Raw genomic sequence first — 15,840 nt, 5'->3', positions numbered from 1 at the left:
GAGCTTGGTCCTAATTTAAGAAGTAGACTTTGGTCATCAGAAACAAGTATTGCCTCTATTTATCATTCTTTGTGTACATGTGGATACTCTGTTTCACTGTAGAAAGCTGGTAGGCAATTTCCCTGGTTCTCATAAATCAGGAAAAATGGAAGGGCAACATGCATCAAAAGACATTTTTAGATATTATTGAGGAAAGCTCTGGGTACACTGAAATAGTCTTTATACTTTATGTTCTGATTGTATCTACCAAAGAGAGCTATAAAACCCCTTTTGTTTTAAATTGATGAAGCAATTATGAATATCAGGTCTACTCACAAATGATGTATGTGTGTGTCCTGTGACTATGGACCCCAAAAGTGCTCTCTTCAGGGTCAGTGTTAAAGATGGTGCACTCCTGACCCTTAAATTCTGTGATGGAAGTCTCCATACAGGCTATGTTTGCTTTCAGGATGAGTAGGTAATTCTTGGGTTTTATTGAAAGAGAGCTTTCTGTTCAAAGAAGATATTGTACAGTTGGAAGTCTGTGAATAATAGCTGCACATTATGGCCCATGTTAAAAGATGCAGATATTTTAAGCCTTCACAGTCTCGGTATTCTCTTAGTACAGCTCCAAACACTTCTGATAAATGATAAATAGCAGAACACTCTGTGGAGCACGTCTTCACTGATGTATGCAAATTGATGTCTTTTATTGGTTCAAAGGCAAGATTTGTAACAGCTTTTATTGTAGTGTGATCCCTTCCCATACGGCTGAAGTTGACAGAAATGAATTTGTCCTGTAGCTGTTTGATCCAGCTGCTCTGCAGGCATCTGCTGAATAGCTGTGCAAAGTGCCTCTGACACCTCCTGTATGCACCCTGAGAATCAGGAAATTACCAAAGTGCAGCATCCTCATATTCCAAATCTGGAATTGCAAGGCCTCTGTCTTGCTCTTCTCTGCAGTATAAAGCACATTGCTATAGTTCTGTCCTTCGTTGATCTTTTTTGGGTTATAGAGTTACAAAATTATTAGTGATGTAGAAATATTTTTCTCATTTGCTTATGTTTCACATCTGCTTGATGTTCCAGTTGAAATGCACAGCATTCAGATGGAGGCAAGAAATTGAACAGGAGGAGGATTAAGGGTGGATATACTTGAAGGACTATTTTGATTTACATTTGCTAAAAATGTGCAAATTTTAGTGTTTGCCCTTAGGTATTTTACTAAGGGGTCAAATCCAACAATTAAAAAGTAATGAGAATTATGAATGTTGTTTAAGTGTGTTTACTAAATTTCTTTTAGCAAGCTGGAAGTGGTATCTCTAGGTTAGTCTCATCTTCCCCTGCCCTAAATATGGCTCAAGGTCAAATGTTACCCAGTGGCATTATGATTGGAAGGCTGCACTTGATAATCCTTGACACATTAAAAAAACTGGCAGCTCCAGTAAGGTCTAAGGATTGCAGCTGGTGAGGTTCAGTGGGGACATTAAGAAGAAACCTTTTCATTTGAAGCACAGAGAAGGAAAGAGCAGGGTGTTCAAAGTAGAATCTCCATCCTTGGAGGTTTGTGAGACTTGTGTAGTATAGGCTGTGGTTTACTTAAATTGGTCTTGGTTAGATATTGGGCTTCAAGTGAGGTTTTGTGTTGGGCTAGATGAGTTTCATATGTCCTTTCTGGCCAATGACTTCATGATCTTATGAGATTTTTAGAAGAATATTTTAAGAGGGTTTGGGTGAAGTTTTGTTTTGGGCCCGTCTCCAAGAAAGCACCTTTTTCTGCAGGCAGAGTCCCACAGGTCAGTACAGTCTGTTCATAATGGCTTAATGAGTGGAGGAAGGAACACATTTATTAAAATACATTTTGCCATTCATTTGTTCTGTTAAGGCACTCCATTTCTTTTGTTACTAAATTGCAGAGAATGAGGAATGTATTTTCTATACAAAGACACAAGCATAATGTTTATTACAGAACCTCTTGAGCAATTTTCCCAACAGGAAGGCATTAATCAGTGGCAATGAAATGAGTGTGAAGTGTGATCACAGTCCTGAAGAGTGCTGTGCTGTGATTGTTCAATCTTGTAAAGACACAAAGGCTCTTCACAGACTTCTTTTTTCTTTTAAAGGACTTCCTCCTGTCATTTACCCATAAAACTTTTGATAATCTAAGTGGTACTTGTGTGTGTGGTGAAGAGAGTGACATTGTTGGGATGTTTGTATGGTCACTGGCAAGTAATTGTGAGAGTAATGAAGTTTCCAGGGGCTTTCAATAACTAGAGGTAGAAAAATGCTGATAAATTACAGTAAATTACTAAATTAGTCTTATTGTAGAATAATGACTGAGTCTGCAAAGTAGAGATGCTTTCAGGGAAGGAATACATGTTTGCCTTGAATTTCATTCAAGCAGTATCATCCTCTTTTGTAGACAGATTGAGTAGTTTTATGTTATCTGAATACCAATTGAACATTTATTACTTCTCTACCTTTTATCAGTAACTTTTTTCTCACTCTGAAAATATATCATGTTGATATTAGGACTGTTACTTGAAAGGAGAATATGAGATTTTAACATGTGATACAACCTCCAGTTTGCAGGATTTCTCTGATTTCTACCTTCTGTATATGCAGTTTGATAATACTGAATTCCTCTGAAAAGTTCTATTCTGAGTCATCATGTCAATTTATTTGATCAATGGCTAGGTGGTAATTAGAATAAAGCAATTTTTAGAACAATTACCTTTTATTTTTTAGGTATTTGAAACAAAGCCAGAAAAATAATTACATCCCCAGCTTTTCTGAGTCAGTTTATTTCTTCATCTCATTCTCCAGCTCTAAAAGCTTTCAGCAGCAGAAGACACCAAGCAGAGGCAGCTGCTCAGAGCAGGCTGTGGTTAAGCTGGTCAGCCTTCTCTTGTTGAACAATTAGAACTGGAACCCAGGAGTATTATTCCTGGCAGTGTTTCAGAAAGGAACATGGGGGTTTTTAAATGAAAAAGTGTGAAATCAGTCTAAAGTATTTCTAGTATTAGAACCAACACAGGTAAAGTAATAGTTTAAAAAAAACCAATTTCTAGAACTTTATTGAATTATTTTCATTATTTTCAGTATTTCCTATGTAATCATAATTAGACCTTATATTTGAAATATGGATTTGTTTGTAATCATTTGAAATTACATATTTTACAATAATAGATAGTAAAAATCTGTTCATTTTGAGTAAGGTAAAATGTTTGCTTCCATCCCAGAGTGCTGCATCGAGTACAGAAAAATAAAGATTGAAGCACACTCCCTGTTTGCAGATTTCTGCCAATTTAATTGTTGTCAATTTTTGGTGGGGGGCTGGATGAGGAAGTTGTTTGTCAATACAGTCACAACACCTTTTACATAGAAGTGAGGAACAGTTAGTGCTTCTTATATGAATATTTATCTATAATTATGTATTCTTTAAAATTAAGAAAAAGAGAGAAGTGAAACTGAAAGGAAAAGAATGCTTCTTCACTTTTTTTAAAATACTCACAAGGAAAATAGAAAACCACACTTTTAAAATGAAAAGACTTTGTTCAAATGTATATTTTATTTGTACTGTGGCATTTACATAATGGTTGATAAATAATTTTAATATAGAATTTGATTTTTAAATTATATAATTATTAGTGATTTTAATCCATAGTGTCTTAAAATGTGAGGCTAACTTGAAGTCTTGTTGATGGAATTTCTGGGTCATGTTTTCTTTGTGATGAAGTGAAATAAAAGATGTGTCATTATATGGTTGACATCAGAAAATCCTTCTGTTATGAATTCAGATTGATGACCTCTTTTATTATATTGAAAGCTAGAAATCAGTCTTTAAAATTTAATGCTTGAGAACTGGTTTGAAAAATTGTGCTGAATTAAATCCTCTGTCTCTGTGCTATTAGCAAGACCTTGAAATGCATAATGGCAATGTCTGATAGCAAGGTGAGAACAGAAGTTCTTTTGTGAGGTGGTCTCTGTTATTTGAAGACAAATAAAAATGCTGAGTAGTACTTCAGAGAAAAAAAAAACAACCTACCACCAAAACAACCCCAAATCTGCTGCATCATCTTTTTAGTAACATAAAGGTTAAGCATGAAATTCAAGTCAAGAAAAAATCATGGCACTGAAAGCTGTCAAGTGTGGGAAGTTTTAACCTGGGCTTGAATTGTGATACCTCTGGGTTTTGTTTTGCTTTTTCCTCAGCTCCGTGGGACTGGCAAAAGCAGCATTAGAAGCAATTAATGGTTTCAATCTCTTTGGAAATCAGGTAATAGAAGTGTTTGTTTTCCCTCCTTTGTTAGCAATAATGATTTACAGGGTGGATCAGAGGATATTTAGAAGTACCTAACACAGTTTGTTAGATTCCAACTTTAAAGAAAGTCGGCAAACTGGTTACTGCTGTTTCAGGTACAGAATTTATCTGATAAAATCATTAGTGCCCTTTATATCAAGAATCACTTGGGATTTTTCCTTAGAAAAATTCTAAAGTGGTTGTAGCTTAGTCTGAAAAAGAATTTTGTTGCCAAAATGTTTTTTTTTCCTTCAGAACGGTATCTGTTGCTGATACTAGAATATACTTCCTCCTTTAAGCATTACCATCCTTTTGTCTGCTTCCTTCTTGTGCCTTTTGATCAAGACTTTAAACAAGCTGCTTTTATATAATCCCACTTTTTAACCTATTTTTAATTTCAGTGTGTTGCACATCTGTAAAGTCTTTTCTCATCCTTGATGTGGCTTGGATCAATTAGGGAAGCAAGCCTTTTCTGAGACTTTTATATCTGCTGTCTATTCCCCTTCTATGTGCATCTTTCTCTTTGCTGCTATACCTACAGTAGTCTGCAGCTAATATAAAAGAATACTCTTCCAAATTAATGGCTTAGGAAAAAAAAAGAAAATATATATAAAAAATAGTATATGTGGAAGAAAGATGCCATGCATTTTAAAAGCTGATGTTGAGTGTTTAGAACTAGGAGGTAGTAAGGATCTTCAGTAATGATCAGACACTGTATATGCATTGTTATTCTTTCAGAAATGACATTTATCTATAATCTTTACCTTCCCAACAGTTTCAAGCACCAGTAAATGTGGCTGTTGAGGTTTTTTTCTCTTTTTTTTGCTGAATTCTGAAAAGGATGAAGCAAGACCCATTTAAATGCTTTGAGAGTTTATTTCTGAGATCTGTAGTTGGCATTAACAGAACCCATTTTGACCTTCAGTCTGTGCAGAGTTTGCCTTTGTGCTTAGCTCCAGCTGTGTTCCAGGGGCTTTGAGAAATCCCCTTGAGCCCCTCAAGAGACTTGTTTGCACCTGCAGCTGCACAGGTACAACCTGCAGAAATCACCGCTGGGGGAGCACTGCTCACAGCAAGAGGAGCACATTAAAGGCTGACCTGGGCAGAGTTGTTTGTGTATGAGCTGCATGCCCCCTATTGGGTTGGGCAAAAACAATTTTAATTTTTTTTTTTTTTTTAATAAATCAAGTCTCTGTAAGGTGTTCTTACTCCAGAAGTTTACAGTCTTTAGAAAAGTGAAAAATAGTTCATTTGTCAAACAAGGTGCTTGTGGGTTTAGGGAATGCAAGTGAGCTGCTCCTGAACCCCCAGAGAATCCTTCCCTGCAGCACAGACTTTGGAACTGCACGTGTAAGCACATTGTGTTCAGAGTTTGTAGGTGAGTTTAGAGAATTGTGAATAATCAGAATCTGGATTAAGAAGAAAGTTCAAACCATCACAGCCAATGTGATTATTTGTGTACATTCTTATTGCAGCACTAGTCAGTGTATATCTTGCTAGAATGACTGAGAAAACAGATTATTTTTCATGGGGACAGTGAAAAAATAGTTTAGGGTTTTGTTTACCCTAGTAAAGTAAAAGCTGTGTATTTTTATAACTATATATAACTAGAGTGCAGTAAAGTGTAAGCAAGAATGAAACCTTTTGGAGAAGCATCTCAGTGGATGTTGGTACTGGCACACAAAGAAGGGTGGTGAGGTATTTATGTAGAAACTTCACTGGAAATTGAAGTTTTTAATAATTAGAATGGTGGGCTCTGGAACAATTTTCCTAGGAAAGTAGTATACCAAAGAAACTGGCTGCTGTTTAGGAGAAATTTGGTGGATTTATGATAATTTCTAGGATTTATGATTATTAGTGGAATGAATTCACATGGACTGTCTTCCAGTGGGGGAGTGATTCTGAGATTCATTATCAGTTGCAACATATATGAAGATACCTATTCATTAACAAACCTGAGTTTGCAAGAAGTTGCCTACTGGTAATAGTTCTAAATTATATTGATTCTATTTAAACTCTATCTTCACCAGGGGATTTTTTTTTAGTGTTTCAGGAAGCATTAAGAAGTTGACAGAGAAATACAGTGTGAAATTACTGATTTTATTGGGAACTAGTTTTTACCAAGGAGTAGATGTTGATAATGCAGACCTTAAAATAACTGAAAAGCAGACCATTTCTATTTGCTATGAAAGTCCTTTTCCAAAGTAGTACCTGTGCTGAATATCCCATTGTTTGTGTTCTAATTGACTTGTAATGAAATATTCAGCATCACTGTTTAGAACATTTCCTGTGTTCACAGGGAAGAGCAAATACTCTTTTTTGTTTTTCCTTAATACAGACCTCATTTTTCAAGTATTAATAGAAGAGTTAATAGCTTGAATTAATCATATAATTACTAATCAGTGATAAAGCCATCTAATTTTGGCTATGCTTCAGTATATTGAAAAATCAAAATATTTTCATCTTGATATTGTGCTGTGTTTTCTGATTAGAATTTTCATCAATGACAACATAACCTAAATTAAACACAGAACCAGTAAAATTTCAGAAAGAAGCACCAAGCTTCTTCCCTTTGCCTTAAACAAATGCAATGTTGTGTTCCAGGGCTGCTCTTGGTCTGTGATATTTGTGGATTTCGATGCCCATAACCGGAACAGACAGACCCTGTGCTCCTTGCTGCCCCGGGAGTCAAGGTCCCATGTAAGTCATTGAAAGAAATTCACCTCAACAGAGTGTGGAGGAAACAAGTGCATATGACCTTCTGATCTGCTTGATAAATGTGAAATTTGCTGGGAAGCTGTTAAATTTTTGCTTTTTATGTGTAACTGTGATGTAGTTAATATGGAATTAATATGATCCTCTTTATTTTTTAAATACTTAGATTAAAATGGTAACCTCTTGGTAGCTTTCCAGACAATTTTAAAATAGAACTTGAAATAACTTAAGTGAGATTTGCAGCCTTGGGGATTTGTTTTTCTTTTGGCCTAGTTTCTACTATACACAGTGTCTGCACTTTTGAAACCCTTTGTTTTAGGGTTTAATTCTTCCTTTGTCTAGGAAAAAAGCCTTTAAGCTTGGCTTATCATGAATTGCTGAATATGAACAATTTCTTGTTGTTATAAACTACCATTACAAATGTATTTCCTCAGTGAGTAAATCTAAATGACATAAATATAGATTAGTAAAAAAAACATCTATTTCACTGCTAGCATCAAAGGTAAATTTGGTGGTAGAGAATCAGTAATTTAAAATGACTGATAATAGCATTCTGCTTTTTTATTCATTCTGGAATATAATAGCAGTTTTGTTCATGAAACTGGCTATTAATCTTAAACATTAATAGTTTGCTTATTGTGTAGAAGAATTATAGGAGAGTTGTAGTGCTGGATAATTAAAATAAAAGGCACTGTCAGCTACTTTTTTTATAGTCAAATGGTCTTTTAGAACTCTTGCTGTTTGTTATTTGCTCGAGACTTGAACTATTCCAACAGGAGCCGATTTTATAACTTATCCCATATAAATCTTTGTGTTCTTTTCTTCCTTTGTTGGGTTTGTATCAGTCATCAGCAGAAATTTTAAAAGTTTAAATATCTTGACTATATCAGCAGAAAATGATACTTTTCTGTTTGTTTCTGGAAGCTTACCTGTAGAGGTGATGCACTAGTTAGTAATTTTTCTTTTTTTTTTTTAATTCATAAGAGATCCACATTGTTCCTGAGAAGGTTTCTCATATTTTTTTCCTGGAATTATTCCCTTATCTTCTTAATTGTAAATCAGATAGGCTTGTTTGTTCCAGCACCCTAAGAATGTTTCTGAAAAAGCTGTTCAGAAATAATGATTTAATCAAAGGTACTTCTCAGCATTGCACCTTTAGGAAATATTTGTGCTTCTTTTTGAGCATATGACACCCAAATGTTTGTGTTTCCTCCAGGAATAATCTGGAGAATGTATTTAAAAAACAGACAAAAAAATCCCAAAACACAAAGCTTTATAACGTTTTCAAATGTGCCTGCACATTATCAGCTGTAAAACAGGTGACATTGTGAGTTAAATGAGTTCTCTTCTAAATTGTATATCTGCACATTTGGTTTGTAGTTTATCCTGATACTTCCTAAGAAGTCTTATTTTGCACACTATTTTCTATATTAGCACTATGATTTTGATAAGATAATGTTCCAAATGTATATTTCACTTAGTAAGTTAAACAGTCTTTGTTTGTGCATCAAATAATTGTCAGGGATCTAATTAAATTTGTAATGTCCTATTTCTCCCTCTCCTACAGAATACTGATGCAGCTCTTCTGCCCTGCCTTAGTTATCCTGGATTTGCTTTGGATGATGAGGTTCTGTTTGGTCAAACACTAGATAAAATTATTAGGAAGTTGAAAGGCAAATATGGGTTTAAGAGATTTCTGAGGGACGGCTACAGGACGGCGCTGGAGGACAGGACGCGGCGTTACTACAAACCAGCAGAGATCAAGGTAAGGTCCTGCCCCCCGACACCCTCAGCTCCTGCAGCCAGGCTGCTCAGGGATTCCTAAACAGGCTGCTCAGGGATTCCTAAAGCCTCCAAGGCAAGGAGATGCCTTCTGGAATTTGCATGTGCAGTTTTCAGAGATTGCTAAGTCAGCATTGAGTCATTGGGTTGTTTTGTAATGAATGTGCTTTCATTTACATTTAGGGTACAGTTGATTTCACATAACAAATAAGGAAATTATTTATCATTTCATTTAATTTCACAGCTGACTACAGTCTGAGTGTGTGGAAAACAATTTTGCTTTTGATCACAGTATTTATCAGTTAAGGTTATCTAAATGAAAATTTATTTATATTTTCCCCCGTAGTTTCTGTCTGAATAATGAAAAGTAGATTGTTTAAATATTCTGCTTGAGAACGAGCCACAGCAGATGTAAAGGCACGGTTAAAGTGCCCATAGAATTAAGTGATGCTAAATGTACTAAAATATTTTTGCATTCATGTTTGCCTTTTGTTGCTAGGAAATTACTCTGTAGGATTATTCAGATATATATTTACTTAAATAAAAATGATGAAATGTCTGATGAATTTTTCTTCTTTGCAGCTTTTTGATGGCATTGAGTGTGAATTCCCTCTTTTTTTTATTTTCATGATAATTGATGGTAAGTATAGATTTACATTCCTGTTCCTTAAAGGCATAAGAGAAATGAGCTTTGAGAGGAAAGATACAAAATTGTTTTCCTCTCCTGCCAAAATAAACCATAATGCAGTGCCACTAAATATCTCATTGAGAGTTCTGCCTCCTGGCTTACAAAACCCCAAGCATCCCAACCCGCTAGATTTCAGCATTTCTAATGTGAACTGTTTTTAGAATATAACTTTGTAAGGGTTTCTTAAAAGCTTCAATCTGTGGCATTGTCCTGCATTGCCTTTTAAGCCTGAAAAACTTTCAGATGTATCAGAACTTCACAGCAGCACAGGAAAGAAAAGGGAGGGAGAACATGCTGCCTCACTCAATGGGCACCAGGGCTTCTCAAGTTGAGCATTGTGTTGCAATTCAATCAGAATTCAGAAGAGAAGAAAGGGAACCAGGAAAGGTTTAGTTTCCTTTTAGCCACAATTTTTCACGTAGTCAGTCTGATCGAGTAATAAAAAAATCAAAACAAACCAACAGAAATAACACTACTTCGGTCTTGATGTGAGGACAGGAGACACATGAAAGAAGTTCAAGGGCTGATCTCAGGGTGGAAGCAAGAACTTGCATAGAACACAAGTCTGAGTAAGAACATGAGCAGGGTTACAATTGTCCAAAAGATTTTTAAATGGATTAAAATCTGTCCATCTTTTCTAGCACGTTGAATAGTTTGCAGATAAAGACAGTGAGGGGCACAGAAATCTGCCATCAGTCCCAACTCCTCTGTGGCCACCCACAGATTAAAATGTTGTGTTTGAAGATATAATAAGGTTTCACAATTGATATTTCTAAAGAAATGTTTGACATTTTTCAAAGAGTGAGGCCCAAGACTGAGGAGAAAGGCACTGACATTTAATGCTGCCCACTTGCAGTTTTGAGAACAAAAAGATAGTCATCCTCAACTGAGGTTAACAAAAGAATAGAAAAAGCATTTTACACTTCTTGTATCCAAAAAACCCTAAAAATTACATACTTAGCACATACTGTCCTTGTCCTTTTTGCCTGGATCACACTTTTAGGAAATAGAACAATTCTGTTGGTAGATTTTGTGCAAATATCTCCAAATCCACAAGCTTCCTTAATGCAAAATCTGAAGTGTATCCACAGCAATGGCAAAAAGACAAGGATGTGGGAGGAGCAGAGATTTGCTCCTATGTCATGAGTATCCTGGAGTGCTTTGAAATGCCCAGTGTGTCACTTGAAACACACCTTTTTGTGTGCAAGCTTTGACTGCATTTGTGTCTTCTGGTAACTGTGACTATTCCTGGGTATATAGCCAGGAAGATTTGAAAATATGGTGAACAATACTTATCAAGCTTTGAGTTTGGATGGAGTGTGAAAGAGCCATGGAAAGAAAAAAAAAATTGGTGGTGGTTGAAGAAGGGAATGTTAGTATAAGATTTATAATGCCAAGTTTTCATTCATCTAGCTCATTCCCCTTTGAATGTTAAAAAATATTCTACTTTAAAACATCACCTTGCATGTCAAATAGATCAAATTTTTTTTTGATGGACAGAAAATGGTTTTGTATTGGTAATATATATTTTCATTTAAGAACTTTCCATGAACTGAACATTACTCATGCTAGTATTCATCAGATTCATCTTGGGATGTTCTGCTAAAACAGCTTTTAAGGGACTGGTAGTCCCAAACATGCCAGTGTCTCCCCAAAAGCAGCAGTTGACTGTTGTGATCTACAGCTCAGACTTTTCCTTTTTGTGAGCTATTTAGTGTGTAGGCACTTAATAGTAAGTTTTGAAAAGTAAACACTGGATTTTTTTCTTCCTCTTTTATGAACCTTGAGGTCATGGAATAATTATTTCTTCCATTAAATCAATTATTGTTTGGTTATTTTTAGGCATTTTTAGAGGAAATCCTGCACAAGTAAAGGAATATCAGGATCTTCTGGACCCTTTGCTTCAACATACACCTGAAGGTATTATCTGGAAATTGTTCTTCTAAAACAATTGTAGCTCTTTATTGACCTGAAATTGTAAAAATCCTGACTTTCCTATGAATGTATTAATTACTTTCCTAATGTATATTGTGGTCAGAGCAAATGAGAAGTGAGGACATCAACATGTTTCCCAGTGGAAAAATACTAATTCTAAAATAACCTCTTTTATGTAGATATATTGCTTCATAAATTGTGATAATAAAAGTAGCATTTTTCTGGAAACATCAGTAGCATTTTTCCAGAAAAATGTTACTTTAATTATCACAATTTATGTGACCTTAAAGTAAGATTTACACTGTGCCCAGTCATTCCTCCCCTCCTCCACCTCTGCTTCATTGTTTACAAAGTTCACTTCTCCTTTTCAGGCAAATATTAACTATACCAGCAGTCAGGTTGTTTCAATGTCCCACCTGGACCCAGCTGAGAATTACTCTCATCATTCATTGTCACTTAATTTTGCAAGCTCTAAAAAATAATTTGGTATATGCATGTGAAATTGTTTCTACCTTAGAGCTGGGAAAGTGGCTACATAATCATTTTATTATAAATGTTCTCTTATTTAAACTGGGCTCTTCAGAATTCCTGTGGCACTGCAGAAAGGGCTAGTGGTGGCCTACAGGCACAGCCATCCAAACTTCAGTTAAAAAAAGAAAAAGGCCATAAGTTTGAGTGGGAGGAAAAGAAATGGCCTGAGAACAGAACAATCCAATTTTAAAACTCAGCATTTTAGTCACCTGTTCTTACATCTGTGGTACAGTTACACAAGTGCATGCAGAATATGCCTTGTTCTTTAAACTTTTTGAAGTGAACTAATTTCAGTAAGGCAGTCAAACATTCCCTTAGCAAATTTGCATTATGTAGCAATTTTTTCTTGCTGGTTCTGTGTTTTTTCTGATTAATAATGAGTATGTGAAGGTTCATGGACACTAAATTAATCTTGTGGTTCTTTTTGTTGCATGTCATCACAAAAATCACATCTTAAAATTTCTGGGTGTGTTTTGGTGCCTCACTCATTTGAATCTAATATCTCTAATAACTGTTGATTTTCCTGTTTTTTCTCTGCTTCTTCCCAGTAATTTGGGTTTTTTTCTAAGCAAATAGTAAGACACTACTGCTTTATTCTGTATAACACCTGATGTTTATCCAAATTAGTTCAAGAGTAGAGCAATATTAAGGTGGAATTTAATTATACAGGAAGCATATTCATTTGCTTTTCAATTTCATATAATTAGGTCAATCATTTGTAATCATGTCTCTAAATTCCTGATGCATGTCCACTTAAAAAGTTCTGAAATAAAGTTTGAAATGATGAGCAATACCTGTGGCATAATTCTAGATACAAGGTATGTATCTTCTAGTAGAGAAGTTATGCCATTTTGTTTCATGATGTTTCAAGAGTCAAGTGCTCATTTTAAACATTTGATGAATAAAATTATCCAAGTCCAAGTTGATTCTTTTTTGAGCAGGAGTTTTAGTTAGAAAGAGCTGTCTGAAATTGAGCCTGTGTGAACTGGGGGGCACAGCACCCTGAGTGATTCACTGGGACCCAGCTTTCATGGCTTTTGCTTAAGGCTTACTGCATTTTCCTTCAGGTGACTTCTGTTAGTTACAGTTAGCACAGAAGGTGCTGCACAGACAACATACCTGTTCTGGGAAGAAATTGAGGAAATGTCTGGTGAAATTCAAAGTAATTTAACATTGCCCTGGCATTCCTCACTGAGATAACAAGGAATGGCAATCTCTGTTCAGACCGTTACTGGGGTGCAATATTTGCTGGTTTGGATCCACTTTTAGGGGACTCCAATCAAGTGATGGCAGTGATATTTACCCTCTGGCTGTGCTTGCTGTCCCCAGGGTGCCCTGTTGTCCCCAAGTATTACTACGTGCCTGCTGACTTTGTGGAGCTGGAGAAGAGGAGCCCGGGCAGCCAGCGGCGGTTCCCCAGTAACAACGGGCGGGACGGGAAGCTGTTCCTGTGGGGCCAGGCCATGTACATCATTGCCAAGCTGCTGGGTGAGAGCTGGGCTCCTTCAGCTTTGTCCTGTGCTCCTCCTCAATCCAAACTAGCATTGCCTTGCCTTTGGGATGGACCTTGAGTGGCCCATGTGTCCCCTGCTCTGGCACATCTGTGACAGATAAAAATTGCTTTGCAGTCTTTTTGGTTTTATGCTGCATACTATAAAGCTTAGTGGAATATTTTATAGAGTACTGAAAATCTAAACATGATGACAGTTTTCTTTTTTTTCTGGCTTTCCCTCTTATTTCCTTTTCTTCATGACAGAATATATCAATGTGATGCTATCAGCTTCCTCTGTACAGTGATGTTTGTAAACAATTTATAGCATTTAATTCAAATTATTGACTGCTTAAGCAAGACAGGTTGAAACTTTGAGTAGTTGCAGTCTCAGAGAAAGGCAATGATTCATTCATCTGTGTCATTTTTACCCTTTTTCAATTGTATGAGCAATTGCATGTGTGTGTCAACCTGACCATTGAAGGTTGTTATGGTGAATTTCAGTCACAAATTCTCAGTCTCAGTTGGAATGATTTTATAGGCTAATGCAAAAAGAATGGTTAATCCAGAAGAATCTTCACTGCTGGGTTTTTTTCTTTAGTATTTCTTTCAGGAGAAAGATATATTACTTTATTTTAACATGATCAGCAGTTACCTAGTAATCAGTAGATGGAGTTCTGGAAACTATTTTTCTGTTAACACAGAAGGAAAACAGGTTGTTGGTAATAAAAATGAGAGAAATTTAAGAGGAGTTTAAAAATTCAGCAGTTGGCAAGAACAGTGAATGTATCTTTAGGTATAGAGGGACAGAGTCTGTCTGGTACTCCACCTGCTTGGTTTTGCTGTATTCCTTGCAAAATTCCTCTTTTTGCCAACACTTCAAAGTAAATGCAGGCAATCTAACTACTAATTTTAAAAATAAATAATTTATCCTGTAAGTGTATTAGCCAAGTAATCCTTCAGTGTGTGTGTAGGTTGCTGTAGTAGTTCTGCTGGGTATTGATCTTGTACTGATATTTGTGTACCTGCAGAATGCTGGGTAAATAAGTTCTATTTGTAGTTTGCTAACTGTTGTTTGTGTAACATTAACATTCTTGTGTTTCGGTTCTTTGCTGAATATTCTTACACACTGCTTTTTTATTTTATTTGCTTAAAAAAACTTTTTTTCAAAATATTCAAAATTTCAGAGTAATTTTTTTCTGCTTGTCTCATACTCCTTACAAACAGAGTTTGTAGACCTTACAGCAATGTGTTCATCAGAGGTTGTAATATCAGGAACTCTCCATTTATTCCTGCTAATTTAGAGTTGGTGCATTCAATTTTGCTCCTTACTGGTGAAAATCTACCTGAATAATAATCTTGTCCTTGGTGAAAGTGTTTGTGTGTCTTACTTTGCTTGTTGGTGGTTGTTAATTAAGTGGAAGCCTGGCTCCAAGTACTTGGATATCTGGGAAGGTATTGGTTTCCCATTTCATTATCCATTCAGAAATCATTGTGTTGCCTCCAGGGTATCAATTAATCTGTGTGTGTTCAGCCTCCTTGCTCCTGCTGTGTAGGCAGCACACAGTACCACCTTTGTAGCCCCTGCTGCTGCCTCTGGGCCTGGGCTCTGCCTCTCGAGGTCCAAATATTTCTGAATGCAGCAACATGAGCCTGCCTGAGTCAATTCTTACCCTCCCACAGAGGGCCAAACAGAAACAGGGAAGTGAAAGTCTTGATCCTGCTTACAAATGCTGAGTAACAGAATGAAAGTGCCTGTGTGTCACTCTTGGAGGGCACATTTATGCAACTGAAAAAATTGTTTATGAAGGAAAAAAGCATGTGTTTTGCAGGTGGTGATGCTGTTTTCTACAGAATTTCCTTCTTGCTTTGGATGAGGAGGTTTGTAAAACCTTTGTGTTAAGGTCCCCATTTTGGAGCTAGGGAAAGGAGTCCCCTGTATTCAGTTGTTTCATGCCACTGAAAATTCACTCAGTCTTTTGTTTAGTAGCTCACTTTGCTTTGTTTTTTCTTAGAATTCTTGTATCTTGTTCTGTGGATTCAGTGCTGCCTAGAACTAAGAATTTCAGCAATATTTTTACAGACCAAATGGATTAAAAGTTGTCAGCTGCTGCTGATGCAGATAGGGAGCTAACAAAGAAACCTGCTTTTGCTGTCCAGTACATTTGTGCTTGTGATAATGGTGATGAATATTCACTAGCAGTTAGCTTAAGTTTTATATTATTCTATTGATACAGTTCATTTCAATATGAAATTATTCTGACCATATATTTTAATTCCTGAGCAATGTAAATCAGTGTTAAAACCAGTGGGAATAGAACACACATTCTGGAAACCTCTCTTGCTTTTAAGACTGAGGCAGAGCCCACTGATCTTGAAATCATTTGGTTAGTTCATATTATTGCATTAGCACTACTT

General features: G+C 36.1%; 1 protein-coding gene across 3 annotated transcripts in view; it reads left to right on the top strand.

Moving 5' to 3' along the window:
• Positions 1-15,840, top strand: part of PHKB (phosphorylase kinase regulatory subunit beta) — a 68,903-nt gene that overhangs the window by 19,423 nt on the left and 33,640 nt on the right. For all 3 annotated transcript variants that reach the window (XM_084215294.1, XM_084215295.1, XM_084215296.1), the window contains exons 8-13: positions 4,195-4,258; positions 6,887-6,982; positions 8,565-8,762; positions 9,362-9,419; positions 11,310-11,387; positions 13,263-13,421. In XM_084215294.1, the coding sequence (XP_084071420.1) occupies positions 4,195-4,258; positions 6,887-6,982; positions 8,565-8,762; positions 9,362-9,419; positions 11,310-11,387; positions 13,263-13,421 (653 nt within the window). The remainder of the gene's footprint in view (positions 1-4,194; positions 4,259-6,886; positions 6,983-8,564; positions 8,763-9,361; positions 9,420-11,309; positions 11,388-13,262; positions 13,422-15,840) is intronic.

The sequence above is a fragment of the Fringilla coelebs genome (assembly GCF_963513975.1).
Source record: "Fringilla coelebs genome assembly, chromosome: 14".
NCBI lineage: Eukaryota > Metazoa > Chordata > Aves > Passeriformes > Fringillidae > Fringilla > Fringilla coelebs.
The sequence above is the reverse complement of the archived record's forward strand: the minus strand, read 5'-3'. Positions and strand labels throughout refer to the sequence as shown.